The sequence below is a fragment of the Chiloscyllium plagiosum genome, unplaced genomic scaffold, assembly GCF_037043375.1.
Source record: "Chiloscyllium plagiosum isolate Xiang-an unplaced genomic scaffold, Cpla_swu_hap1 HiC_scaffold_16, whole genome shotgun sequence".
NCBI classification, from domain to species: Eukaryota; Metazoa; Chordata; class Chondrichthyes; order Orectolobiformes; family Hemiscylliidae; genus Chiloscyllium; species Chiloscyllium plagiosum.
Window position 1 is genome coordinate 24,362,321 of NW_028270154.1, and position 27,836 is coordinate 24,390,156.

A 27,836-nucleotide genomic window follows, 5' to 3' on the forward strand; every position below is an offset into this window, starting at 1 on the left:
ATAATGGAGTAAAAACAGCCTCATTTGTAACATTTCTGGCATATGCTGGAACACTTTAAGGGAGAAAATATGGGGTGGAGAATAAGAAGCTTTTATTTGAGCAAATTATCTAAAGTTCCTCCTGCCTGAGCCATAACCTCATATTTTTCTTTAATTTCTCTCAAATCTCTCAACATGCCATCTCTGAGCTCATTGTGTCCATGACATCTATTTACTAACTTTGTTTTCAATTCAATGTGCTTAAACGAGTGAATTCTTAGAAGAGTATAAAGGCAGTAGGAGTACACTTAATAGGGAAATCAGGAAGGCAAAAAGGGGACATGAGATAGCTTTGGCAAGTAAAATTAAGGAGAATCCAAAGGGCTGTTGCAAATATATTAAGGACAAAAGGGTAACTAAGGAGAGAACAGAAACCCTGAAAGATCAGCAAGGTGCAGAAAATGAGGGAGATACTAAATGAGTATTTTGCATCAATATTTACTGTGGAAAAGGATATGGAAGATATAGAACATAGGGAAATAGATGGTGACACCTTGCAAAATGTCCATATTACAGAGGAGGAAGTGCTGGATGTCTTGAAAAGCATAAAGGTGGATAAATCCCGAGGACCTGATCAGGTGTACCCTAGAACTCTGTGGGAAGCTAGAGAAGTGATTGCTGGGCCTTTTGCTGAGATATTTGTATCATCGATAGTGAGGTGAGGTGCCGGAAGACTGGAGGTTGGCTAACATGGTGCCACTGTTTAAGAAAGGTGGTGAGAACAAGCCAGAGAACTATAGACCAGTGAGCCTGATGTCAGTGGTGGGCAAGTTGTTGGAGGGAATCCTGAGGGACAGGATGTGCATGTATTTGGAAAGGCAAGGACTGATTAGGGATAGTCAACATGGCTTTGAGCCATATCTCACAAACTTGATTGAGTTTTTTTTGAAGAAGTAACAAAGCGGATTGATGAGGGTAGAGCGGTAGATGTGACCTGTATGGACTTCAGTAAGGCGTTCGACAGGGCTCCCCATGGGAGACTGGTTAACAAGGTTAGATCTCACAGAATACAGGGAGGACTATCCATTTGGATACAGAACAGGCTCAAAGGTAGAAGGCAGAGGGTGGTGGTGGAGGGTCGTTTTTCAGACTGGAGGCCTATGACCAGTGGAGTGCCACAAGGATCAGTGCTGGGCCCACTACTTTTTGTCATTTACATAAATGATTTGGATGGGAGCATAAGAGGTACAGTTAGTAAGTTTGCAGATGACACCAAAATTGGAGGTGTAGTGGACAGCGAACAAGGTTACCAGATTACAATAGGTTCTTACCAGATGGGCCAATGGGCTGAGAAGTGGCAGATGGAGTTTAATTCAGATAAACGTGAGGTGCTATATTTTGGGAAAGCAAATCTTAGCAGGACTTATACACTTAATGGTAAGGTCCTAGGGAGTGTTGCTGAACAAAGAGACCTTGGAGTGCAGGTTCATAGCTCCTTGAAAGTGGAGTCACAGGTGGATAGGATAGTGAAGGTAGTCTTTTGTATGCTTTCCTTTATTGGTCAGAGTATTGAGTACAGGAGTTGGGAGGTCATGTTGCAGCTGTACAGGACATTGGTTAGGCCACTGTTGGAATATTGCGTGCAATGCTGGTCTCCTTCCTATTGGAAAGATGTTGTGAAACTTGAAAGGGTTCAGAAAAGATTTACAAGGATGTTGCCAGGGTTGGAGGATTTGAGCTATATGGGGAGGCTGAACAGGCTGGCATTGTTTTCCCTGGAGCGTCGGAGGTTGAGGGGTGACTTTATAGAGATTTTAAAAATCATGAGGGGCATGGATAGGATAAATAGATAAAGTCTTTTTCCTGGGGTCGCGGAGTCCAGAACTTGAGGGCAAAGGTTTAGGGTGAGAGGGGAAAGATATAAAAGAGACCTAAGGGGCAACGTTTTCCACGCAGATGGTGATATGTGTATGGAACGAGCTGCCAGAGGAAGTGGTGGAGGCTGGTACAATTGTAACATTTAAAAGACATTTGGATGAGTATATGAATAGGAAGGGTTTGGAGGGTTATGGGCCGGGTGCTGGCAGGTGGGACTAGATTGGGTTGGGATTTCTGCTCGGCATGGACGGGTTGGACTGAATGATCTGTTTCCATGCTGTACATCTCTATGACTCTTCGACTCTGTGTGTTTTCACTTGTTGAGTCTTGGCTTATTTTTTCAGGAAATCATTGCTTTGAATGCCTCCAAACTATGTTTCCAGGTCAGCCATACTACAGTGTGAAAATGGCTCTAATCAAAGTCACAAATGATAACTTATTCAGTAATGTCCTTCAGGGAGTGAAATTTGCCATCCTTATCCAGTCTGGCCTATACATGATTCCAGACCCATAGGAATATGGCTGACTCACAAATATCATCTGTGTTGACATAGTAATCCACTTAATTCAAGGGCACTTTGTGATGGGCAACATATTCTGGCTTTGTAAATGACATCCACATCTCAGAGAAAGAGTAAAGAGAATAAAAAATGTCTGTTAGTGTTACATCATCTCTTTGCCCTCTTTAGCCTGTCTGCATCCTTTGGCACAGTTATCTACACCATCCAACACCTCTCCATATTTAATCAGCAAGGGGGAACTGCATTTGACCTGTATGCATTCTTACTTCTCAAAATGTGGATATAGAATCATTTGAATTGGATTCTCTTTCTGCTGTTACAATGTGACTTTCAGTCTGTCTCAAGGCAATCCTTGACCCCGTTTCTGTTTCATGCTGCCCCTTGGCAATATATCCAAAAGAACAGCTTGAGCTTGTATATGTAACAACTAACCCTTGCTCATCAGCACAACTCCCCAGCATTAGCACGCCATCCCAACCCCATCCACAATATCTATATTATCAGACTGATTGTCAAGCATCCAAAACTGGATAAGCAGAACTATCGCACAACTAAATATTGGGAGACCAAAATAATTGCATGCAGGCCTACCACAAACATTTTTTTTTTCATTCTTGAGATATCCTTTTGTGCTTTTGAATGTCACTGGTCAGGCCAACATATATTGCCCATGCCTAAGTGGCTATTGGTAGGTGTGAGCTACCCCTTGAGTACCTAATGCACTGTCAGTGTTTCCACTTCTGTTTTAGAAGACATTTCAAGACATTGACTGAGTGACTATATTGTTTCAAATCACGTTCATCTGCGACTTTCAAGTGGATCTGTAGATGATGGTGCTCCAATATGTTTGTAGACGTAGTAGAGGTCAAGGATTTGGAAAAGAATATCGACGCAGCCTTGGAAAATTGCTTCTGTGCATCTTGTAGATGATGCATATTTGCTGTCACTGTATGTCAGTGGTGGAAGATGTAAATATTTAATGTTGTAAATGGGGAGGCCATTAGGCAATTGGCTTTGTACTGAATGATGTTTCGCTGGTCAGGTGTTGTTGTAGCTGCACTCATCCAAGCAAATGAAGAGCATTCCATAACTTTCCTTCTGCCTTTGAGATGTTGGACAGACTTTGGGAAGGCAGGAAGTGAGTTAAAATGTCCAATCTCTGACCTGCTCCTGTAGATTGCGCAGTAATTGGCATTGTACTGGACAGTGTCAAACTTCTTAAGTGATGATTGGAAGGTAAGGTCACTAATAAAGCAGTCTGCTTAGGGACCAATTACTTTTTAGTTTTAAAGTAGACAAGAGATGAAATCCAAGGGACTTATTAAGAATGGTAATACAATCTACAATTTATGTACAACTTATTTCTGACTCCCAGATTAATGTGTAATAGACATGGGTAATACATTGTAATCAAACAACCTACAGTACATATAAAATAAGCAAATGCAACTCAAGGTAGATTGCACAGATTTTTGAACAGCTCACCCAAATGTTAATGATACAATGCATCATTAAATGTTTTTGGACTTCACAAGGGATTATTGCACTTTGAAAGTTCCTTTCAAGAGGTATTTCATCATGAACTGCCTTGATGACCACTCAAGTTCTGGTCAGTTACCCTCAATTTCTGTGTCCACTCTTCCCTGAGCTCTTTCTGAACCTCAGTGCTTATTCACCGACACACTTTCCAGCATTTCACTGACACCTTGCTTCACTAAGCTAGGTATGTTCCTTGGTTTCAACTGAATCCTAATCTTACTTAGTTGGACAAAGCAAATGCCATCCATGGGCTTTCCAAACCTCACTGTCAGCTGCACTGATCAAATAATGCCATCCTGTTTCTACTGAGCTGGCACAACTTTCAGAACTTCTCCTAAGCCCTGTCTACAATACCAAACTCTCTAATAACTTCAGTCATAATTATCCCAGTCCCAAGCCTCCAACTCTGCACCACCCTCCGGACCCATCCATCACTGCCCCCTCTGACCTATCACCTTCATCGACCTATCGCTTTCCCAGCTACTCCCCCCCCCCCCAAACCCACCCTCCTCCCAGTTATCTCTCAGCCCCAACCCACAAGTCTCATTCCTAATGATGGGCTTATGCCCAAAATGTCGATTCTCCTGCTCCTTGGATGCTGCCTGACCCGCTGAGCTTTCCCAGCACCATACTCTCAACTCTGACCTCCATCATCTGCAATCCTCACTTTCTCCTACTAACTGTTTGACCAAGTTTTAAATCCTAATAGATATCTGACTGCTCTTGACTTCAGTAGAGTGCAATGGTAGAAAGCAAAGAACTGTGGCTGCTATAAATCTGAAAGAAAAATAGAAATTGCTTAAGAAACTCAGCAAATCTGTCAACATCTGTGAAGAGAAAGCAGAATTAATGTTTCTGGTCCTGTAACTCTTCTGCAGATGATACACTGTAGTACAGTCTGGTACAGTTGCCTTTTCATCAATAGATGTGAACAATTCATATCTGTATAGCAATGGCTTCTCTTTCTCAGAGGCCTTCCATGATCCGTAGCTATATAGAGCTTTTCAGTTGCTCCACGACTTCCCTGAGCACTCCAACTACACAGACGTCATACATCAGTTACTAGCCCTACAGTACAGCTAAAAATCAGCACTCCTAACATGGAGTCGGCATCAGACAAAATCTGGGTCCGCTACATAGATGACACCTTTGTCATCACAAAACGAAACAAGATAGAAGAGACATTTAACATCATCGACAACACCCTCACAGGCATAAAGTTCACCAAGGAGGAAGAAACTGACAACAAACTCGCATTCCTGGACGTCGAAAGAAAGGACAACAGAGAACTACAAACCTGCGTGTACAGAAAACCAACAAACACTGACCAAATACTTAACTACACCAGCAACCATCCCAACACACACAAACAAAGCTGTCTCAGAACACTATTCCAATGAGCCACCTCACACTGCAGCACAGACGAACTTCGGAAAACAGAGGAGAACCACCTATACAATGTATTCAAGAAGAACGGATACTCAAAAAATACAGTTCGCAGATTCCTCAAGAACAAACCACGACAAGCAGACCAAACACAGCCAGAAACCCTAACCACCTTACCATACATCAAAGAAGTTTCAGAAATGACAGCCAGACTACTAAGACCCCTCGAAATCCTAGTAGCACACAAACCCACCAACACTCAAATAAAAACTAACAAACTTAAAAGACCCAGTACAACCCATGGACAAAACCAACGTCGTCTACAAAATTCCATGCAAGGACTGCCACAAACATTACTTAGGACAAACAGGAAGAAAGTTAGCCACCAGGATACACGAACACCAGCTAGCCACAAAAAGACACTACCCTCTCTCCCTCGTAGCCCTACACACGGATGAAATAACCCACCATTTCGACTGGGACAACACATCTATCCTGGGACAGGCTAAGCAAAGACATGCCAGATAATTCCTAGAGGCCTGGCACTCCAACCACAACGCCATAAACAAACACATAGATCTAGATACCATCTATCAACCCCTCAGAAAACGAATAGGAAATTACATCACCACAAACCCCAGGAACCCCATCCAGGACAAACATATAAATAGAAAGCAGGAGACAACAGCTTTGTTTCACTTGGAGGTCACCATTGATGATGTTACCTAGCCAGGTAATGAAACATCTGGATATCAAACCTACAGCTCAGCGAGCAAACCTACACCCTAAATCTGACTTCTTCATATACTTCCTGACCTTTGACTTCTTTTTGTCTTTTCTGAGCTCCATTTCAGTGACTGTTGGTAATAATGCAGTAAGCTTTTTCCCCCTTGTCAGGCTGAATTGAATGTTCTAGCTAATAAGTCCCTGGGAATTACAGACCAGTTTGTACCACAGACCATCTGTGGTAAGCAAGGCACTGGAAAGGATTATGGATAAAACATAGTTTGATTAAATATAGTCAGCATGGCTTTGTGAGGGGCAGGTCATGCCTTACAAGCCTGGAATTCTTTGAGGATGTGACAAGAGAAGTTGATGAAGGCCAAGCTGTGGATGTGTTTTTTTTGGATTTCAATAAGGCATTTGATATGGTTCCCCAAGATAGGCTCTTCAGAAAGCAAGGAGGCATGGGATACAGGGAAATTTGGCTGTTCGGATACAGAATTGGTCGGCTGAAAGAAGATAGCGAGTGGAAAGTATTCCGTCTGAAGATCGGTGACCAGTGGTGTCCCACAGGGATCTGTTCTTGGACCTCTGCTGTTTGTAGTTTTTATAAATGACTTGGATGAAGAAATGGAAGGATGGGTTAGTAAGTTTGCCGATGACACAAAGGTCAGTGGTGTCAATAGTGTCGAGGGCTGTTGCAGGCTACAACAAGACATTGACAGATGCAGAGCTGGGCTGAGAAGTGGCAGATGAAGTTCAACCTGGATACATCGAAGGGATTCTTTTTGGAATGTCAAATTTGAAGGCCGAATACAAGGTTAAAGACAGGACTCTTGGCAGTGTGGAGGGACAGTGGGATCTTGGGGTCCATGTACATAGATCCCTCAAAGTTGCCACCCAAGTTGATAGCATTGTTAAGGTGGCGTATGGTTTAGATTAGATTAGATTACAGTGTAGAAACAGGCCCTTCGGCCCAACAAGTCCACACCGACCCGCCGAAGCGAAACCCACCCATACCCCTACATTTACCCTTTACCTAACACTACGGGCAATTTAGTATGGCCAATTCACCTGACCCTGCACATCTTTGTGATGTGGGAGGAAACCGGAGCACCCGGAGGAAACCCACGCAGACACGGGGAGAATGTGCAAACTCCACACAGTCAGTCGCCTGAACCCGGGAATTGAACCCGGGTCTCTGGCGCTGTGAGGCAGCAGTGCTAACCACTGTGCCACCGTGCCGCCCATGGTGTTTTGGCTTTCATTACCTGGGGGATTGTGTTTAAGATCCATGAGGTTTTGCTGTTGCTCTAGAAAACCCTGGTTAGACCACACTTGGAATATTGTGTCAAGTTCTGGTTGCCTCATTATAGGAAGGATGTAGATGCTTTAGAGAGGGTGCAGAGGAGATTTACCGGATGCTGCCTGGATTAGCGGGCTTGTCTTATGAAGAGAGGTTGAGTGAGCTAGGGCTTTTCACACTGGAAAGAAAAAGAAAGATGACTTGATAGAGGTATACAGAGAGGCATAGATAGAGTAGATAACTAGAGACTATTCCCCAGGGGAGAAATGGCTGTCATGAGGGGTCATAATTTTAAGGTGATTGGAGGAAGGTATGGGGGAGATGTCAGAGGTAGGTTCTTTAGCTGAGAGTGGTGGGTGCGTGGAATGCACTGCCAGCAGTGGTCGTAGTGTCAGAGACATTAGGGACATTTAAGTAATTACTGGACAAGTATATTAACAAAGATAAATTGAAGGGTGTGTAGGTTAGGTTGATGTTAGATTAAGATAAATGCTCAGCACAACATCGTGGGCCAAAGGGCCAGTACTGTGCTGTACTCTTTTATGTTCTGTGTTCTAAATCTTGTAACATTCAGAGCATACTCAGCATTTGTCATCATGTCGTGGAGATGTGCAGCATGGAAACAGACCCTTCAGTTGAACTCATCCGATGCTGAACAGATATCCAAAATCACCTGAAGAATCATGGACACCATTAACTTTTAACTCCAAGATTTGCTTTCTAAAAGAAGTCTGCCTTTGCCAAAAATGATTGCAGTTATAATTTCAGTCACTGGCAAAGACTTGTGTGGGACTCAAGGAATGTTGCACCTGTAGAATGTCAGAGAAATCTCAAACAGATGTAAACAGCAAGAGATAAGGAGGACCTGACTGTCTCCCCACAGTTAGCAGGAAGTTACCTCTTGCAACTTATTTGAGTTTGACCTTCTAGAAATATACAAAAACAAGAGTAATAAACAGACAACAACTCTGGTGTTTGTATGTTACTGGCCTGACATTCTACTAGATGTACTAATGTGCTGTGAGCACCACAATGCTAAGAACAGCCAGTTAAACACCCCTGCACAGCAGATCAAACAAAATGGAAAAAATCCATTCCCCATCAAGTAATGCCAGGCAGCCAATGTTGAAAGTTATTAGAAGAGAAGCCTCTCAATCAACTTACAAAGGCAAGTGTTTAGAAATCAAACAGACAACTACCAGTGTCAAAATTACCAGTATCTTGTCTTCACAAACAATTCAGAGACTAAATTAGTTTTAAATTTTGTCTTTTTCAACTTAACTCTTGTGTGTGTGTTTGTTGTGTTACTCTTCCTTCTCATGTTTAGTATTTAATAAATTTACTTTTTTTGTTATTTCAAAAAATCTTGGTTAAACTGGCTCCTTTTAAAACATGAATTGATTTGGATCTAGGAGAAAGGCACCTTCAAAGGCTTTTAAAATTAGTGTAATTGCAACCAGCGAGGGAGCAGATGAATAGTCAAGAGAGTTAACTCACACCTCCTCACTGGGCACCTTAAAGGTTTGAAGTATCCCATCTGGACGTATATCAAACTGAGGAACCTCAGCTGGAGAATGGTTACAACAAATTTCACAGAGAATACTACCATACCCAGTACAAAAGAAATGGATAAAACTACAGAATTTCACCATATTCAATAAACCACAATGCAACATTTTAGAATGTCAAAAGGTGCTGTGTAAATTCAGGTAACTGTTGTTGGTAATAGGACAACTGAATTAACTGAATGATGACTCTCTAGCAGTATGATAACTTTAATGATTTTTCTTCTGAAAAATGGAACTCTATCGCCACAACATATCTCCACAACCATATGCATGAAACAGTATAGATGGCAAGACACAGTATGTTGAGGGCTCATCATATGGAGATGCAGAACAGCACTGGAGCAACCACAGAATCATAGATCTACCAATGGGGGTGAATAATAAGCTGAAATGACAGCTACAGAGACCCAGGTGCCAGCATGACAGTTGGCATGGCTGAGACCACCTGCAAAAGAGTGGAATGCTAGGAAAAGGTTGGCTGGAGGGAGAACGGGCAGATAGAAGAACATACTGGTCATGAATAGAGATGTGCAATAGCCTCAAAAAGGTAGCTGGATCTGGAAAAAGACCAGAAAGGGACAATCTAGACAATATAAACAACGTCAAAGTTAGCTGCAGCTCAAAAAATAACAAGGAATATTGCAGCTGGTTTCAAGAAATGGCATGGGCAAGAGAGACAGCTGGGAATATATACCGGGCATGCAAGTAGCAGACCTTAGAAACAAGACTCCATGAAGGAGCATCTGGTAAACTGTGGGGGAGAGGGAAACACAAATAGATTAAAAACAATAGCAGCTGAGACTTGCAATGATGCTTCATTTTGTCATACACTTTGTGCCGAGATGGACAGCTATGCAATCAGTTTTCTGTTCAATCAATCCTAAGTATGTTCCTTTCAGTAATAGCATAGAGTACAACTTTACTGTTGAAAACATAATGACTTTTATTTGACCTATTAATTAGACAAAATCAATGCAAAACCTATGATCCAATATTAAATATTGCTGCATTCTGAAGATATGTTAATATTTTCTGGTCTCAAATTCTGAGATCAGAACATATTTTGGCTTTCAGCTAAAAGCTTTCAGTGACCTCACAGCTCTGCAACACTGAAGGTATTATTAGCACGTACAAATGAATGCCGAGCAGCATGTGTATGTGTCGAACAATGTTGGAGTACCTGAGGATGTGGCTGGAAGAGGTCAAGGCATCTTAGTTGTTCCCATGTTCAACAAAATCAACAAAACCAATATAACATCGAGCTAAAGTAGAAAATGCTAAAAACACTGAACAGGACTAGCAGTATCGGTAAAGAGAGAAACAGAGTTAATGTTTCAGGGTGATGACATTTCATCAGCTCTGATGATGAAAATCTCTGTTTATCTCCACAGATGCAGCCTGTCCAGCTGGGCACTTCCAGCATTTTCTGTTTGTATTTCAGATTCCAGCAACCACTGAGTACTGTTTTGTTATAACCATCAATCTGTTGTGCTAATATACTTGTATACAAACCAAAGGATTTGTGATCAACTTGTACTTTATTAATTATGGGCATGGTGCTGTTTAAACTGCTAATGATCATTTCTCCCTTCTATTCTCTATTCTTCTTCTGACCGCTATCATTTTTTGTTCTCCTGACGCTCCCTGCAGGTCCCACACATCCTTCAGCATCCTCTTAGTCAGTTTGGACTCTTGTTCTGCTATAAATCCGGTGATAGAACCCTCTGACCTTCAATCAATGTTTACAGCATTTTTCTCATTCATCTCTCCTGCCTGCATTTTTTATGTTTCATACTGAGCATGGATGCCACCTGCAAAATTCCCTGTTCAGCTCTGCAAAGATTGGTTCAGTACGAATTGAGCTCACTCTAATTTCTGTGCCAATTCTATCAACAAGAGCTCTTGCTAGCAATCTATCCTTTTCTAACGTTTCCTATACTCAGTCGCCCTCCAGATTATTTGTTACCCAACTGAATTGTCTCATGTCAGTTTACCACGCTAATTATAGTTGGTAAATGAAATGTATTCACCAATTTTGTAGTGCTGCTCCAATAGTTTAAGGTGAGTATCCTGTACATGACAACAGCTGTTGTCTTAATTTTATTTCATGATCAACTGCTGGAGACAGAGTGAGGGATTTTACGATCATTTTATTTGAGCAATGCAAGGAGAGATATGCCTCAGTTATTACACTGAAAACTCCAAACTATACAGAAAAGTTGAGTATCTTATACCATTATCCACATTAAAATCCATTTCAGTACACAACAAATAAAACAGATGTACCTTCTGTATTACAGGTTAATATGCTAAGGTCACCTTAACCCAACTCAGTATAAACAATCATTCTTGCCTGATGTTGCTATCTCTTCTTATATCAGTGTCTGTCCTGCACTGTCTCCTTCTCCTTCTAAGCCATTCTTAGAATGTTTTCATTAACATTGTCTCCTGGTTACACAAATGCCTATGGACATGAGATTTTAAGCTGCTTTTGATTCATTTCATTCAAAGATAAAAACTTGCTTTCTACTTTAGTATGGAAATATCATTAACCCTTAGAGTTTAAAAATTTAAGTTTTTCTCCAACAATATAATCAGGGATTCAAGATCACTCAGAAGGAGAGTTTGTAACACTTATAAGTTGGTCAGTTCATACCTTGATGTCTATATCCTGTTCTGATCACCAAGATACAAAGGAGATGCTTGTGAATGCTGGAGGGACTGCACAAACCGATTTCTGTATCAGAGATCTGAGGTGAAAGGAAAAATGACTGTTCTTACAAAAGCAGGAGGTTTTAAACATATAATGAAAAAGACAATACAAACTTCAATTTTCAACAAAATTAGAACAAGCATCCTAACTGGAAAACAAAAGCTTTGGAGTTGACATCATGTGATTCAACTTCATGGGAAGATTGGTCAATAATTGGATTGAAATTCTGGACATTAACAAGGTTATTAATGATATGTGTATTCAGATTGGCCCAATGGTTTTCCTTATCTATAAGTATCTGTAATCTTGCAAATACTGAAATAACGACCATCATTAAACTGAATATATATTTGGTGAACCTACAGGTGCACTACCTCGGGGAATCTGGAATCTGGCCATAACATTGTAGTGACTGCTGTATCACAGCAGGCTGTAATGCTACTGTGAGCATTTCATGTCAATCAGCTGCAGGGTGATGTTAATCAGTTGATAACTTCCAATGACAGTTTGCAAAGCATTGTTAAAATCAAATGGAGGGAGTACTGGACACCATGTGGAACATTTAAAATATATTTTAAAACCTCAGAAACCACTGAGTCCTGTCCTGATCAAAACAGGAGTTCAGCCATGTGCCTTGATCGCATATTAATATTCCAAATTGATCAGTCAAACAGACCAAGCTGGACTGGACAGCAGAGCTGAATGGGATGGCAAACATGGATTTATGAATAAGTTGTCTCAATGCTACTGGCAGATAATTTAACTCGATAAATACCTTTTGCTTCACAACTGCAAGTACCTTGGGACAAAGCCCACTTGTTCGCTGCTGCTGGTGATATTTGTGCAAATTTGACAGCAGATTGGTCATTGCTAAATAAATATTCACTGACAGCTATTTGAAGAATGAGGGGAGTAACTTTAACCAAGTTCACCAGCGTAAGCATACTGGCATGCTTATAGAACTATGAAAGTCTTTCCTCTGCATTGGCATTTCCATTTGGAAAGGATTGTTTCTAAAAAAGTATTTTATTTGAAAAATGCATGCCACAACTTTAATAGTGCCAGTCTTTCCTCACAGACAATGGGAGTATTATAGATAAGATGTATTAATCAGGATAGCTACTTGCAACAGCCATCTCAAAGACTCTCATGGACTCTCTCCAAAACATGGACTGTGAGCTGCCAATGTGCTCCAGAAAGGGCAGTGTCTTAGCCCATTATTAAGGATGAGATTGCAGAATACTTGGAAATACATGGTAAAATAGGCCATGAGTGAGCACGGTTTCATCAAAGGGAGGTCAAACAGTGAATGTCATAGAGCCATGGAGTCAGAAGTGTACAACACGGAAACAGACCTTTTGATCCAACTCGTCTATGCCGACCAGATATCGCAACCTAATCTATCCCATTTGCCAGCACTTGGCCCATATACCTCTAAACCCTGCCTATTCATATACCCATCCAGATGGCTTTAAAATGTTGCAATTGTACCAGCCTCCACCACTTCCTCTGGCAGCTCATTCCATACACGTACCACCCTCTGAGTGAAAAGGTTGTCCCTTAGCTCTCTTTTATATCCTTCCTTGTCACCTTAAACCTATGCCCTCTAGTTCTGATTTACCCTATCCATTCCCCTCATTATTTTGTAAACCTCGATATAGCTCAAATCCTCCAACCCTGGCAACATCCTTGTAAATCTTTTCTGAACCCTTTCAAGTTTCACAACATCTTTCCAATAGGAAGGAGACCAGAATTGCATGCAATATTCCAAAAATGGCCTAACCAATGTCCTGTACAGCCGCAAAATGACCTCCCAAATCCTATACTCAATACTCTGACCAATAAAGGAAAGCAAACAAAACACCACCTTCACTATCCTATCTACCTGTGACTCCACTTTCAAGGAGCTATGAACCAGCACTCCAAGGTCTCTTTGTTCAGCAACACTCCCGAGGACCTTACCATTAAGTGTATAAGTCCTGCTAAGATTTGCTTTCCCAAAATGCAGCATCTCACATTTATCTAAATTAAACTCCATCTGCCACTTCTCAGCACACTGGCCCATCTGATCAAGATCCCATTATAATCTGAGATAACTTTCTTTGCTGTCCACTACACCTCCAATTTTGGTGTCATTTGCAAACTTACTAACTGTATCTCTGATGTTCATATCCACCCCATTCATATAAATGACAAAAAGTAGCGGACCCAACACCAATCCTTGTGGCACTCCACTGGTCACAGGCCTCTACTCTGAAAAACAACCCTCCACCACCACCCTCTATCTTCTACCTTTGAGCCAGTTCTGCTTCCAAACGGCTAGTTCTCCCTGTATTCCGTGAGATCTAACCTTGTTAATTAGTCTCCCACGGGGAACCTTGTCGAACACCTTACTGAAGACCTATAGATCACGTTCAGTGCTCTACCCTCATCAATCTTCACAAACTCACTCAAGTTCATGAGATATGATTTCCCATGCAGAAAGCCATGTTGACTATCCCAATCAGTCCTTACCTTTCCAAATACATATAAATCCTGTCCCTCAGGATTCCCTCCAACAACTTGCCCACCACTGATATCAGGCTCACTAGTCTATAGTTCCCTGGCTTGTTCTTACCACCCTCTTATATAATGGTACCATGTTCGCCAACCTCCGGTTTCTGGCACCTCACCTGTGACTATCAATGATACAAATGTCTCAGCAAGGGGCCCAGCAATCACTTCCCTCACTTCCCACAGAGTTCTGGGGTACAGATCCTGGAGTTTTATCCACCTTTATGCATTTCAAGACATCCAGCACTTCCTTCCCTGTAATATGGACATTTTTTCAAGATATCTTCCATGTCCTTTTTCACAGTAAACACTGATGCATCTCCCCCACCTCCTGCGGCACCACACAAAGGCCACCTTGCTGATCTTTGAGGGGCCCTATTCTTTCACTAGTTACCCTTTTGTCCTTAATGTATTTATAAAAAGGCCTTTGGATTCTCCTTAATGGTATTTGCCAAAGCTATCTCATGCCCTCCTGATTTCCCTCTTAAATATACTCCCACTACTTTTATACTCTTCTAAAGCTTCACTCAATCTCTCCTGTCTATACCTGGCATATGCTTCCTTCTTCTTCTTAACCGAACCCTCAATTTTTCTAGTTATCCAGCATTCCCTACATCTCCCAATCTTTCCTTTCACCCTAACAGGAATATACTGTCGTTATCTCATTTCTGAAGGCTTCCCATTTTCCACCCGTCGCTTCACCTGCTAGCATCTGCTCCCAGTCAGCTTTTGAAAGTTATTGCCTAATACCATCAAAATTAGTCTTCTTCCAATTTAGAACTTCAACTCTTAGATTTGGTCTATCCTTTACCATCACTATTTTAGCACCATTGGAATTATGATCGCTGGCTCCAAAATGCTTCCCCACTGACACCTCAGTCACCTGTCCTGCCTTTTTTCCCAAGAGTAGGTCAAATTTTCACTGGGACAAAGCTTTTCACTGTGCCTCAGTACACGTGACAATAAATTCAATTCAATTCAATTCAATTTCTACCTTCTCTAGTAGGTGCATCCACAAACTGACTCAGAAAACTTTCTTGTACACTCTTAACAAATTCCTCTCCATCTAAGCACTTTCCAAATATAGCAGTCCCAGTCTATATTTGGAAAATTAAAATCCCTACCATAACCACCCTATTATTCTAACAGAAACTGACACCTCCTTAGAAATTTGTTTCTCAATTTCCCGCTGACTATTAGGGGGTCTATAATACAATCCCAATAAGGCGATCATCCCGAATCTAATTTCTCGGTTCCATGCAAATAACTTCCCTGGATGTATTTCTGAGAAAATCCTCCCTAAGTGCAGATGTAATGCTATTCCTTATCAAAAATGCCACTCCCCCCTCTCCTCTCTCGCCTCCCTTTCTATCCTTCCTATAGCATTTGTATCCTGGAACATTAAGCTGCCAGTGCTGTCCATCCCTGAGCTACATTTCTGTAATTGCTATAATATCCTATTCCCATGTTCCGAACCATGGCCTGAGTTCATCTGCCTTCCCTGTTAGGCCCCTTGCATTGAAATAAATGCAGTTTAATTTATCAGTCCTACCTTGTTCTCTGCTTTGTTCCTGCCTACCCTGACTGTTTGACTGACGTCTTTTCTCAACTGTACCAGTCTCAGATTGATCTCTTTCCTCAGTATCTCCCTGGGTCCCACCCCCTCCTTACTAGTATAAATCCTCCCGAGCAGCTCTACCAAATCTCGCTGCCAGTATATTAGTGATCAATTTGGATTTCCTGAAGGACTTTAACAAGGCACCGCACAGGAGGCTGTTAAATAAGATAAAGACGCATGGTGTTAGGGGCAAGATACTGGCATGGATAGAGAATTGGCTGACTGACAGAAGGAGACCGTGAGCTCTACAGATGCTGTAGATTAGAGTGGAGAGTGTGTTGCTGGAAAAGCACAGCAAGTCAGGCAATATCCAAGGAGCAGGAGAATCGATGTTTCAGGCCGGAGCCCTTCATCAGAAAGCCTTTCCTGATGACTAGCAGAAGGCAGACAGCAGGCATAAATGGGTATTTTTTTCAGGATTACATCTGGAGACTAGTAGAGTTCCATTACCCATGTTATTACATGAATGATCTGGATAAAGGAACTGAGGCATTGTTGCTAAGATTGCAAATGACACAAAGATAGGGGGAGGCACAGGTGGTGTTGAGGAAGCGGGCAGGCGGCAAAAGAATTTGGATAAGTTCGGAGAGTGGGTAAAGAAATGTCAGATTGAATACAATGTGGGAAAGTGTGAGGTTATGCATTTTGGTAAGATGAATAGAAGCATGGACTATTTCCTGAAATGAAGAAAAGCTTTGGAATCAGAAGCACAAAGAACTTGAGGTTTCTAGTTTAGGATTTTTTTAAAGTTGACGTGTAGATCCATTTGGCACTTAGAAGGACAAATACAATGATAGCATTCATTTTGAGAGGGACCACAATTGGAATATTCTGAGCCTTTTTTGGGCCCGCATCTAAGGAAGGATATATTGGCATTGAAGGGGATCCAGAGGAGTTTTACACGAATGATCCTAGGGATGAAGAGCTTGTCATATAAGGAGGAGTTGAAGACTCTGAGTCGTCACTCAATGGAGATTAAAAGGATGAGGGGAGATCTGATTGAAACTTACAAAATACTAAGATGCCAGGATAGAGTAGATATGGAGACGATGTTTCTACGAGTCGGAGAGACTAGGGCCCAAAGGCGTAACCTCAGAATGAAGGGACAACCCTTTATAACTGACATGAGAAAGGATTTCTCCAGCCGGAGAGTGGTGAATCTGTGGAACTCATTGCCACACAAGGCTGTGGAGACCAAATCATTGAGTGTATTTAAGAAAGAGATATTTGGATTGTTGATGAGTAAATGGATAATGGTTGAAGGCAGGAGAATGGGGTTGAGTAATATATCAGCCATGATCAAATGTTCGAGCAAACTCGATGGGTTGAATGGCCTAATCGTGCTTCTGTATCTTATGTTCATATGGTGTTCTAGTGGCTGCATATATTCACACACACCAAAATTTCTGTGGTGCAATAGTTATCATGTTTCTCGACAAACAAACGATTGTCAGTTTAAAAAATGGCAAAGACATTGTGAAGGTTTTGTGATGTAAGTGGTAGTTTCCCTAACTTTGGGCCAGAATTTTCAGGTTCAAGTCCTACCTTAGGTGTTTTGGCTCTGTAAGTGTGTCATAAGATATCCGAACTGGTTCATTTAAAAAAAAACACACTCGGGACCCTGTTATGTTGAGGCAAAAAGACTTCCTTGTTGAAGAAAGGGTTGTGGACACTGCCAATTTCTGTTGCATTCCCCATAGTAATGCTCTGACCAATCATATACTTCCTAAAGTGTAGGTGCAGTACTCAAGTTGTGGCCTAACTACAGTTTTATGAAGGTATATCAGTGTCTTACAAAGAACAGGCAACTGTAGTGATGTGTTATGACATACCCAGTTAGGATTGCAGGGTAGGACAGTATCATATTGAGAGAATGCCTGAGAAGCTCAGCAGGTCTGGCAGCATCTGTGGTGAGGGAAACAAAGTTCATTGTTTGAGTTCAGTATTCAAAATGAATACTTTGTGTCAGTGTTCACTAATGAGAGTAATGATGTGGATACAGAAAACCAGGAGAAGGACTGTGGTATACTTAAAGTACTGACAGAGAGGAGTTTCAGAATAGTCTGGCAGGCTGAAAAGTAGATAAGTATCTAGGGCCAGATGAAATGTAAACCAGGCTGTTGAGTAAGGCAAGGGAGAAACTGCAGGGGTGCTGGCAATCATTTTCAATTCCTCTCTAGCCATAGGGGAGTTGCCAGAGTACTAGAGGGAAGCCGATGTGTTACCATTACTAAAGAAGGCAGCAAGGGATAAACCAGGAAACTACAAGCCAGACTGTCTAATCTCAGTGGTGGGGAAATTATTGGGAGTAATTCTGAGGGATAGAATTAATCTGCACTTGGAGAGGCAAGGATTAATCATAAATGTCAGCATGGTTTTGCTAAAGGGAAGTCATGTCTGACCACGTTGATTGAATTTTTCAAAGAGGTAACAAGATCTATAGATAAGGGCAATTCATTCAGTTATAGATTACATGAGAGACTGATAACAAGAGCCCATGGGACCCAAGGAAATTGGAAAATTGGTTCCAGATTTAGCTGAGTGGCAGAAAGGAGACGGTCACTGGAAATTTGTGCCCAGTGGAGTTCTTTAAGTATTCATGCTGGGTCTCTTGCTGCCTGTGGTAGGTAAGAATGATTTAGACTTTAATGTAGAAAAGTTGGTCAGCAAGATCACAGATGATACAAAAATTGAAGGAGTGGTAAATCACGAAGAGATTGGCCTTAGATTTCATGAGGATATAGATTGTTTGGTCAGCTGGGCAAATAAGTGGCAAACAGAATTCAATCCAGATAAGTATGAAGTGATGCACTTGGGCAAGACAAACAATGTAAGGAAATACATAACAAGTGGTTGGATCCTGGAAAGCACCAAGAATTAGAGAGACATTGGTGTGCACATCCATTGGCTCCTAAAGGTAACAGCACAGGTTAAGTGGTTAACCACAGATGAAGTGGTTAAGAACCTATATAGTATACTTAGCTGAGGCACAAAGGTTAAGAGTAAGGAGGTTAGGGTAGAACTGTCTGAAACGTTGGTTAGACCACAACTAAAGTGACGTGTAGTTCTGGACCCCATACAAAAAGGGGAATGTGACTGCACTCTGCACAAGAGATTTAAGAATATTGCCTGTGCTGGAGAGTTTCAATTATGAAGTTAAATTGGATAGACTGACATTGTTTTTCTTGGACCAGAGGAGACTGAGAGAGGACATGATCAAGATGTATCAAACTAAAAGGGGTATAGACATCATAGACAAAAAAACATGTTTGCCTTTTGTGGAGAGATCAATACCAGGGGCATAGATTTAAGGTAAGGGGCGAACGGTTTAGAGCAGATGTGAGGAAATGCTTTTTCACCCAAAGAGTGGTGGGAATCTGGAACTCACTGTAAGGGTGGTGGAGGCAGAAACCTTCAACATTTAAGAAGTGTTTAGATGTGCACTTGCGACGCCAAGGCATACAAGGCTGTGGGCCAAGTGCTGGAAAATGGGATTAGGGTAGTTAGGTATCTGTTTGTGACTGGTACAGATATGATGGGTTGAAGGGCCGTTTTCTGTGCTATGACTGTATGAATCTTCTTCAGAATTTCAGTTCTGAGGAACAGTTCATACGGGACTAAAAACATTCTCTGTCCACTGATGCTGGCAGACCTGCTGAGTTTCTCCAGCACTCATTGTGTTTGTTTCATGTTTCCAGTATCCACAATATTTTGTCCTTATTGAAGTGTCATAGTGAAAAATGTAGATTTCCAAGAGAGTTATAATGAGGAGTGTTGGATGTTTCAGAGAATGCTATAGTGAAGCGTGTGAGATATATTTTAATGGGAAATGTTTGGTAAGTGTAAGATAAATAAGAAGGGATTACAGCTGTGGATAAATCAAGAGGTATGAGAAGATGAGTGTACAAGTGCAAATAATTTCTGAAAGTTTATATTTTCTTTCTTAATACAAATTCACTGCTCGCAGTTATGGTTTTCAGGTTATTATGGGATTTTATTAGGAATGAGATAAAGAGCTCAGGCTGGAACTGACTGAGTTCCTTCTCACTGCTCACTAATATCTAATACTCTAGAGTATGATTGCACTGTCTCAGTAAATAGGGAGTGCGTGATGTGTATCCTTCTTTTGTTTATGTGCAGGAGCCAATTTCACACTGACAGAACTGGGAATCTGTGAGCCCTCCCCTCACCGCAGCACTGCTTATTGTCCAGACATGGGGCTCCTCCATCGTGGATATTCCCTCAGCGACGCTGACTCTGACACAGAAGGTGCCATTTCTCCAGAGCATGCTATTAGGTTATGGGGGAGGGGCATCAAATCCAGACGAAGCTCAGGGCTGTCCAGTCGAGAGAATTCAGCCCTCACATTGACTGATTCAGAGAACGAAAAGGATTCTGATGAGGAAGCAGGTATGTGCATTTAAGAGCTGGTAAAAGCACAGCTTTCAGTCTTGCCACCACATTGAAATGGGAAGTTGCTGTTCATTATAGTTTTGACTGTTTTTACTGCAGTGGCAGGGTAAAGAGGATAAGTTTGCAAAGAATTCCATTCTATACAGACTTCCAGAAGGGCTTTTGTCCCTGATACCTTAGAAGGCATATTCTTATTTCCTGGTTTAGGTCCTAATGAAGTTTAGGGAGTGGCAGAATGCGATAATGAACATATATGATAAAGCCATGAAACTAGTGTCTTGTCATGGCTCAAAATCCAGTTTAAGTGGCTAGAGGTTTGAACTAAATAACTCATATATTTTAGTATTCCTCATAATTTCCAAGAATACATAAAACATAGCCAGTGCAGATTGACTGGTGTAGTACACCACTTGGTGAACAATGTTAAACTCTTGTGCCATCGACTCACTGACTTTGAGCAACTTTACTAACTGAACTATCAAGTAGTAAGGTCATATTGCTATACTTTTATTAGAGGGCCGCATTTTGACCCTTTCATTTTATAACGGAACCTCTTTATATGACAACAGTAAAAAGTGTTTGAACTGCAATAAAAGTACCAGGTTTTACTTCGCCAGCAGGTTTCCTGCTTCTACTTGTGAATGTATTAGCACAACATATGGCTGATTTATATGCTAACACCTAAGTATTTTCTATTTGCTGTAGGGGAAGCTAATCATTAAAGCAGCATTTGATTATGATTTAATTATTGACGGTTGCCTCTTTTAACATTTGGCTGGTCACTTCTTTGTGTTGAGTGTTTTCTTCTGTGTATATGTATTCCGTTTTAGCCCTTGGACGTGCTGATGTTGACTTTGTGGAAAAATTGCAGGAGTAGATTGCATTTGTAATGATAGTATTCAAGGAGTAGGGCTGCTTGGGATATCATTGAGATTTTTGGCACATAAAAGGATTGGACTGGGTATAGTGGGTAGGTCATTAAAGGTAGATAAAAACAGTAAGATTGCATGTCACACATAGAAAATACTATATGTTAGTCAAAGAGCTGGCCAAGATAGCATAAAGAATTTATGTTCAGAGAATTACTGGCTTCTGTGTAAAAAATACAATTGAAACATACAATGGGTGTAGTTATATCGTAATATTTTGACAGCAACTTGACAAGATTCCTGAATGAACAGCATGTTTCTATCAATAAAACTAAAGTTGCTACTTAACTGTGAAGAGATACTAGAGCTTGGTTGATGGGTTCGAGGCTCTTTACCCATCCTTTTTATCATATATTGGGAGGCATGTGCAATAATAATGTTTTACAACACTCTGATGTGATATAGCAGAACTGGGAACAAGATCAATGTTTAAAGCCTTTGATATGAATGTAAATCTTTAATATAGGATTTAAGTCAACATTGATAAAAAATTTCTGTTGTTAGTTGAGCTTGCTGAGGTTTGCCTGGCTATCTGACGATTCTTTTAAACAGCATAGCTGCCTCAGACATTAATATGGATCATATAGATCAAACAAATGTAGGACGAATGGGTATGAACAAGCCACAGGTGTGTTTTTATTTCCGAGATTCATACAGCACAAAAGAAGGATACATCTTGCCTGGACCAACTTTCTGAGAGAGTTATTGATTAGTCCCCATTGCTTTGTTCTTTCCTCGTAGCCTTGTAAATATTTCATTGTTAAGTGTATATCCAATGTATTTTTGGAAGTTCTATTGAATCAGCTTCCACTTTCCACTCAGACAGTTCATTCCAGATCGTCATTAATTGGAGGGTGAAATAGATTTTCCTCAAAATCTTATATGTTTCCTTTGGCCATTGATCCACTTCACTGTAGAAATTATTTCTCTTTATGTATTTGGGCAAAAGCCCTTTCAATTTGGAATAATTAAATATTATTTTGTAGAAATGTATTGAATCAAATGACAAGGATGAAGCTGGATCAGCAAATATGATTGGGGAGATTATGTCTTCATGGAGTCAGCTTGTGAACTGACTTTTAAGTTAAAATGCATTCCACTGGCCATCCGTTTTGAGGTTGGAGTTTCTTAGCCCCATCATGCAGATATAAAATAAGTGGACAAGAAAAGTGAAAAGCTCACTTATGTGGTCAGATGTCCTACTAATGTTCTGTTCTCCCCTAACTTCCAGTGGTGGTGGTTGTGGGATGGTGAGAGGATGCTGCACAATTCTCCAAACTTGCCCACACCTAATGTAAAGCCAATTAAGCTCACTATAGGTTTCTTACATTTTTAATTGTTTCAGGACAGAAACAGAGTTTAAGCCATTGTCTGTGTCGGACCAACTACATGAATGTGAGCACTATGCCTGTGGCAAATCAGAAAGAATTGAAAAAAGGGAAATGAAAATGCTTTTCAATGTTTAAATCACATAGGCATCATTGTGGCAGCCTGTCAAAGGTCAGTGGAGGAACTGAAATAAAGAATGTTGCCAACTTAGGTCATCATCATCTTCTTGGCTTCACGTAGGCATTACAGGCAGTGGGCACAACCACCTAGACTCTACCTAAGCATCAGGAAGTCTGAAGCTGGAGCTAGGTGTTGCAGCCTCAGTGATTCAGGCTGTAGGGATAAAGAAAATCAGCTTGCACATGAAAGACAAAGCATTGGGCCTCAAGAGTCCAGACTAGATTGAAGATCTAGGTTCACAAAGGAGAAAGGTGCATTACTGGAAACACAAGATCAGCAGTCAGATGTGAATGATAGAACTAGAAGGAGCCTGTGAGTCTCCAGCTGGGTAGTCACAGATATTTGTGCTCTCATACATGTGGATCTATACAGTAGCTCACAGGAATTACACACCAGTGCTTCACCCAGGTGACAGAAAGCTGAACAACACTAGGCACAAATTACTAGGCCCACCAGAAAGACAGAGACCTTGAAGGCAGTGAGGCAAAGGACAGATCACTGGGGTACGGGCAGGAAGTGAGAGAGAAGGACAAACTAGAGGCAGTAGGAGATGACACTGAACAGAAAAGTGTCCCTATTTGCATGATAATGTGGCTTCCACTTGCCCTTCCAGGAAAAGACATCCTTCCTCTCCTCATGAATCTAGGTCTTGAGTTCCCCATGCCATCTTAGGTGCATATAGTACAGCAAAACCAGCAGCTTTGGTGATGGCTGACCTAGGTGATTGAAACATACCTCCATTCCTGATTACATTAGCTTTAATAGGACAGGAAACCTGTCTCCATGAAATTTAAGGTTTAATTCTGAGGTAGGTCAGTGAGTTTCTGACACAAAATCATATTTGACTCCTCTTTCCTGACTCCAAGGGGAAAACCATGACTCTGTCTACAGTTGTTCCTAATCATTCTTCTGCAGCTTTTGCTGTACCAATAATGTGATGGAGCAAAACTTTTAATTAGACGTCACTATTCACTTGGCTAACATGCAAACCTTTGCTAGTATTATAAGTATCTTTAGATGTCCAGCCATGCAACAATAAATAATTGTGCAATACATCAATATATTTTACCTTCAAATCTGAATGTGAATAGGGATTTGTCTGCCTCTGCCTCTGTTTCATTCGGCTGTATTGGTTGTTGGTACAGAATTATCTGTCTTCGTGAAAATTCCAGGGGACGACAAACTTCTGACCACAAGTGGCTGGTAGGCTCATTACAAATAGAGGGAGAGGAATGTGATTTTCTCGTTGTGAAATGGGACATGATTGCCTCAGTGTAAATGGGACACCATTAATGTTGCCCCGAGGAAAAAAAAAAGCTGCATACATATCTCCTGGAAGGAAGGTTTATAAGTGCGAATGTGAGTCTCCCACTGTGGCAATGAATGGCTCAGTACGAGCAGGATTATGTTTGTCCAAATATAAGTTTGTCTTTGTCAGTGGGGGAAGCTTTCTATCACAATCGAAATGCAGGTCTTAACCCTTGATGCTCATGCTGCTGAACCTATTCTGATACACTTCAGCAACAGATATTATTCTTGCAGTCTCATAAGATCTTGTTAGTCTAGTAAGATGAAAATGTGTTTTCGGAAGCAAATCCCTATTTGAATTCTGGTGGAAATATTATCCAATACTGTGCCAGGCAATTGAAAGTGGTCTCTTAGGTGTCAGAAGTTATGCACAAAAGAAATTGCAAATAATGATAAATGAAAGCCAGGGATTTATAATTGGATGGATTTGCTTGTACTGAGCTCCAATGCTGTTTCATTTTCTTTTTAAATGAACATGGTCCTTTGTTCTTTCTTATCATGAGAGTTTTTTTTCATATTACAAACTATACCAAATATTTTGCATGCCTGACTGATGGTGCTGCTGTCAAGAAATATTGTTGTAATGACACACTAAAAGAACAAACTTTCACAATTGGACTATGTGCCTCATAATTCTCTGTCCCTGTCTATATCTTGTTACTCAGCTTGTTTCACAGTCTGGCAATGTCAGTAACAATCTCTGCCTTGCAGGTCAATATTATCTGTTTCAATCTATGCTTCTTCACGTAGTCTTATCAATGACAGTGTGCCCAGCTCCATAATAACAGCGTGCACATTCCTGGCTTGTCTTATACTCGCAAGCATTTTATCATTGGACCATTCATGACAACATACATGTTGATGGACAGCCCAATTATTCCACCAGTAAATACTTAGTGCATATCTGCCAATTGGACCCGAGGTCTCACTGCTTTATTGACCTTGAATTTTACTGCTTGGCCTTGCACTACTAATTATACATGAGCCATATCAATCTCGATACCAAGACCTGCCTATACCAATATGCCCCTTAGCCTTGTGCTCATTGTTTGTAAATGTTTAGTACAATCTTGCAGTTCATAATCCTATCAGTCTCAAACTCCATTCAGCAGCAAGAAATGAGATGACCACAGCTTGAGAATGAATATTTTTGTATTTATTCATGAGGGATGGTTGGCTACGCCAGCATTTATTGCCCATCCCTAATTACTGTTGAGTAGGTAGTGGTAGCCGCCTTCTTCAGATGCTGCATTCCATTTGTTGTCGGTGGACCCACAATGCCATTATGGAGGGAGTTCTAAGATTTTGATTCAGAGGCACTGTAGAAACAGCATTATATTTCCAAGTCTGGATGATGAGTTGCTTTGAACTGAATGTCCCATGAAGTACCTTTGGGTCTTAAACTGAAAATTTTCTTTCAAAGAAAAGGGAAGATGCTTTATCAGATTCTTTTAAGAAATGCAGTGGGTGACAGTGCTAATTGTTGCACAATGAGGCAATGCTGATAACAATAGTAAAATATCACATGATTCAATGCCAAGTGAAGGGGACACAATGGAAAGGTTAGTTTAATACAGTTAATTCAAATAGAATCATAACTCTGTCATCATTTCAAGCATCCATTTGTAACTAAAATAAACCAATAATAATTACATTTTTCTAAATTAATTGAAACATAACTCATTACTCTTTGAGCTGATATTTCGGAAGAACAAAATCTAGTCTATGTATTACAATTCTCACATAATATGTATTTGATTCAGTATGGCTGAATGTCATGAAAGGATCAGATGCTACAGTGATACAGTGGGTTTGTCTTTATGCGTCCATATGAAATGCAGTGTTTATGGGGTATGTTCCTCCAGCTCATCAGTTTCAATAAATGTCAAGTTACCCTACAAGAGAAATCAATGTGACCCAATTGATCTGTTGATCCTAAATTATCTGTAATATAAGATGATAACATAGTAGTTTATGTAAAATAAATAGACAAGCCTACCACACTATAATTTATCAAAATGCCATCTGTGCAATATAGGATGTCTTTAAAAGTGTGTTTCCTTCTTTAGAGATGTTACCTTAATATAATTCTCTTGCAATTGAATGTCATGTCCTTAAAACTTGTGGTGCCAAATTGATGATGCTTGGTGTAAGATTCAAATATTAAGTAAGTGGTTTAATTGGACCCAAGAATTTTGAATACCATGTATTAAGAAACTCACCTAGATGTGGTTTCAAGCCTGGCTCCAGAGATTTCAACACAAACCCTACATTGACTGTCCAGTGTGATACTGAGGGAGTGTTGCAATGATATGTCTTTGATTATGAAAGATCAATGAGAACATGATAGGTTTTGTATAGTATTTTATAACTTGTAATCAGCAGTTCCATGTTCTTGTCTATTCCCTAGCTTTTTGGTTCACAAAAGACATCTAAATAAGTCTGTGTCAAGTCTGTCCTCATGTTTTATGATCTGCAAAAGGGATCAAGGAGATCTAAGCAGTTTGCGTGCCATTTGGTAGGTCTCTCTGTGTTCTTGGCCCTGAATCAAAGCAATTACTGTGTGTTTGAAGCACTTACCAAGTTGCAAAATAAAGTAGCAGGCATAGAACTGCAAACCCAAGAGAAATACTTTGTGTACAAGAGTAGTTCTCAAAAAAAGATCAGTTCCAGTGGAAATATAGAAATTTCTCCATTAGAAAGGGAACATATAAGATTTTGGAGCTTGCTGCTCTGTTCTATGATTCTGTCTAGTACAGAGCAGAATTGTAAAAGTTACATTCCAGCTTTTACAATTTCAGAAAGATCAAAAGACTTGCATTTGTATAGCATTGATGTCAAGCAATTGTGAACTGTTTTAATGACGTACTTTGAATGTCATTGTAAATAAGAATTCTAAAAAAAAATGTTTCAGAGCATGCCGTGTATAAACAGAGAACATGCTTCTGCGAGAATCCAGAACATGGTCTTAAAGTCAGAACTATGGAATTTAAGATTGAGATCACAAAGTACCTTTTCACTCCAAGCAGAGGTGGAGAGGTGTAAGTCTTGACTGCAAAAGGCCGTGAAAGCTGAATCAATTGTAATTTTCAAGACTGTGATCGAAATATGGGTCTCAGGAGACTTAGATCAGAAGTAAATAAATGGATTTGAGGAACACGTCAGACATGATTTAATTGGAAGTGGAAGAGGTTCAAAGTGCTGAATGGTCTACACCTACTCCTATGGCAAAAGGATTTAAGAATTCTGTTCCTTTCTATTGAATATTTTTCATATTCAAACATTTTCAATACAGTGTTAATGGTAACAAATTGCGTGCTGAGAGACACATTGTTCAGAAAAGTCTGGGTTTGAATTCCTTAAGATTTATTCTGTTAACAAAACAAACTAAATCAGAACTTATAGATGTGCTATACATACATTTCCAGAAAGCATTTGACAAGGTGCAGCCCCCAGAAGTTACAATGCAAAGTAAGAGCTTATACTGTAGATGGTAACATATTAACATGCATAGAGGATTACTTAGCTAACAGGAAACAGAGAGTGGAAAAGAATGTGTCATTTCCTAGTTGATAAGATGCAGGAAGTGGAGTGCCACAGGGATCAGTACTGGAGCCTCAACTGTTCATAACTAAATTAGTAACTTGAAAGAAGGGACCAAATGTGTAGTGCTAACTTTGCTGATGACTCAAAGATAAGTAGGAAACAAAGTTATAAAGAGGATATAAGGCATCAAAGGTAGGTAAAGTGAGAAGTAAACATTTGGCGGATGGAGTATAATTTAGAAGATTGTGAATTTGTCCACTTTGGCAGGATGAACAGAAAATGTGGATACTGTTTCAATGTAAAAGGGATTGTAGAGTTAAAGAGGCATCTTGGTATCTGCTACAACA

The 27,836-nt window shown here is 40.5% G+C and overlaps 1 protein-coding gene across 17 annotated transcripts in view; it reads left to right on the top strand.

The window, feature by feature from the left end:
* LOC122556528 (teneurin-2-like) overlaps positions 1–27,836 on the top strand; it is a 2,772,576-nt gene that overhangs the window by 2,029,428 nt on the left and 715,312 nt on the right. For 16 of the 17 annotated variants that reach the window (XM_087995212.1, XM_087995211.1, XM_087995218.1 and 13 more), the window contains one exon: positions 19,925–20,194. The exons of the other annotated variant lie outside the window; for it this stretch is intronic. In XM_087995212.1, the coding sequence (XP_087851338.1) occupies positions 19,925–20,194 (270 nt within the window). The remainder of the gene's footprint in view (positions 1–19,924; positions 20,195–27,836) is intronic. 17 annotated transcript variants of the gene reach the window in all.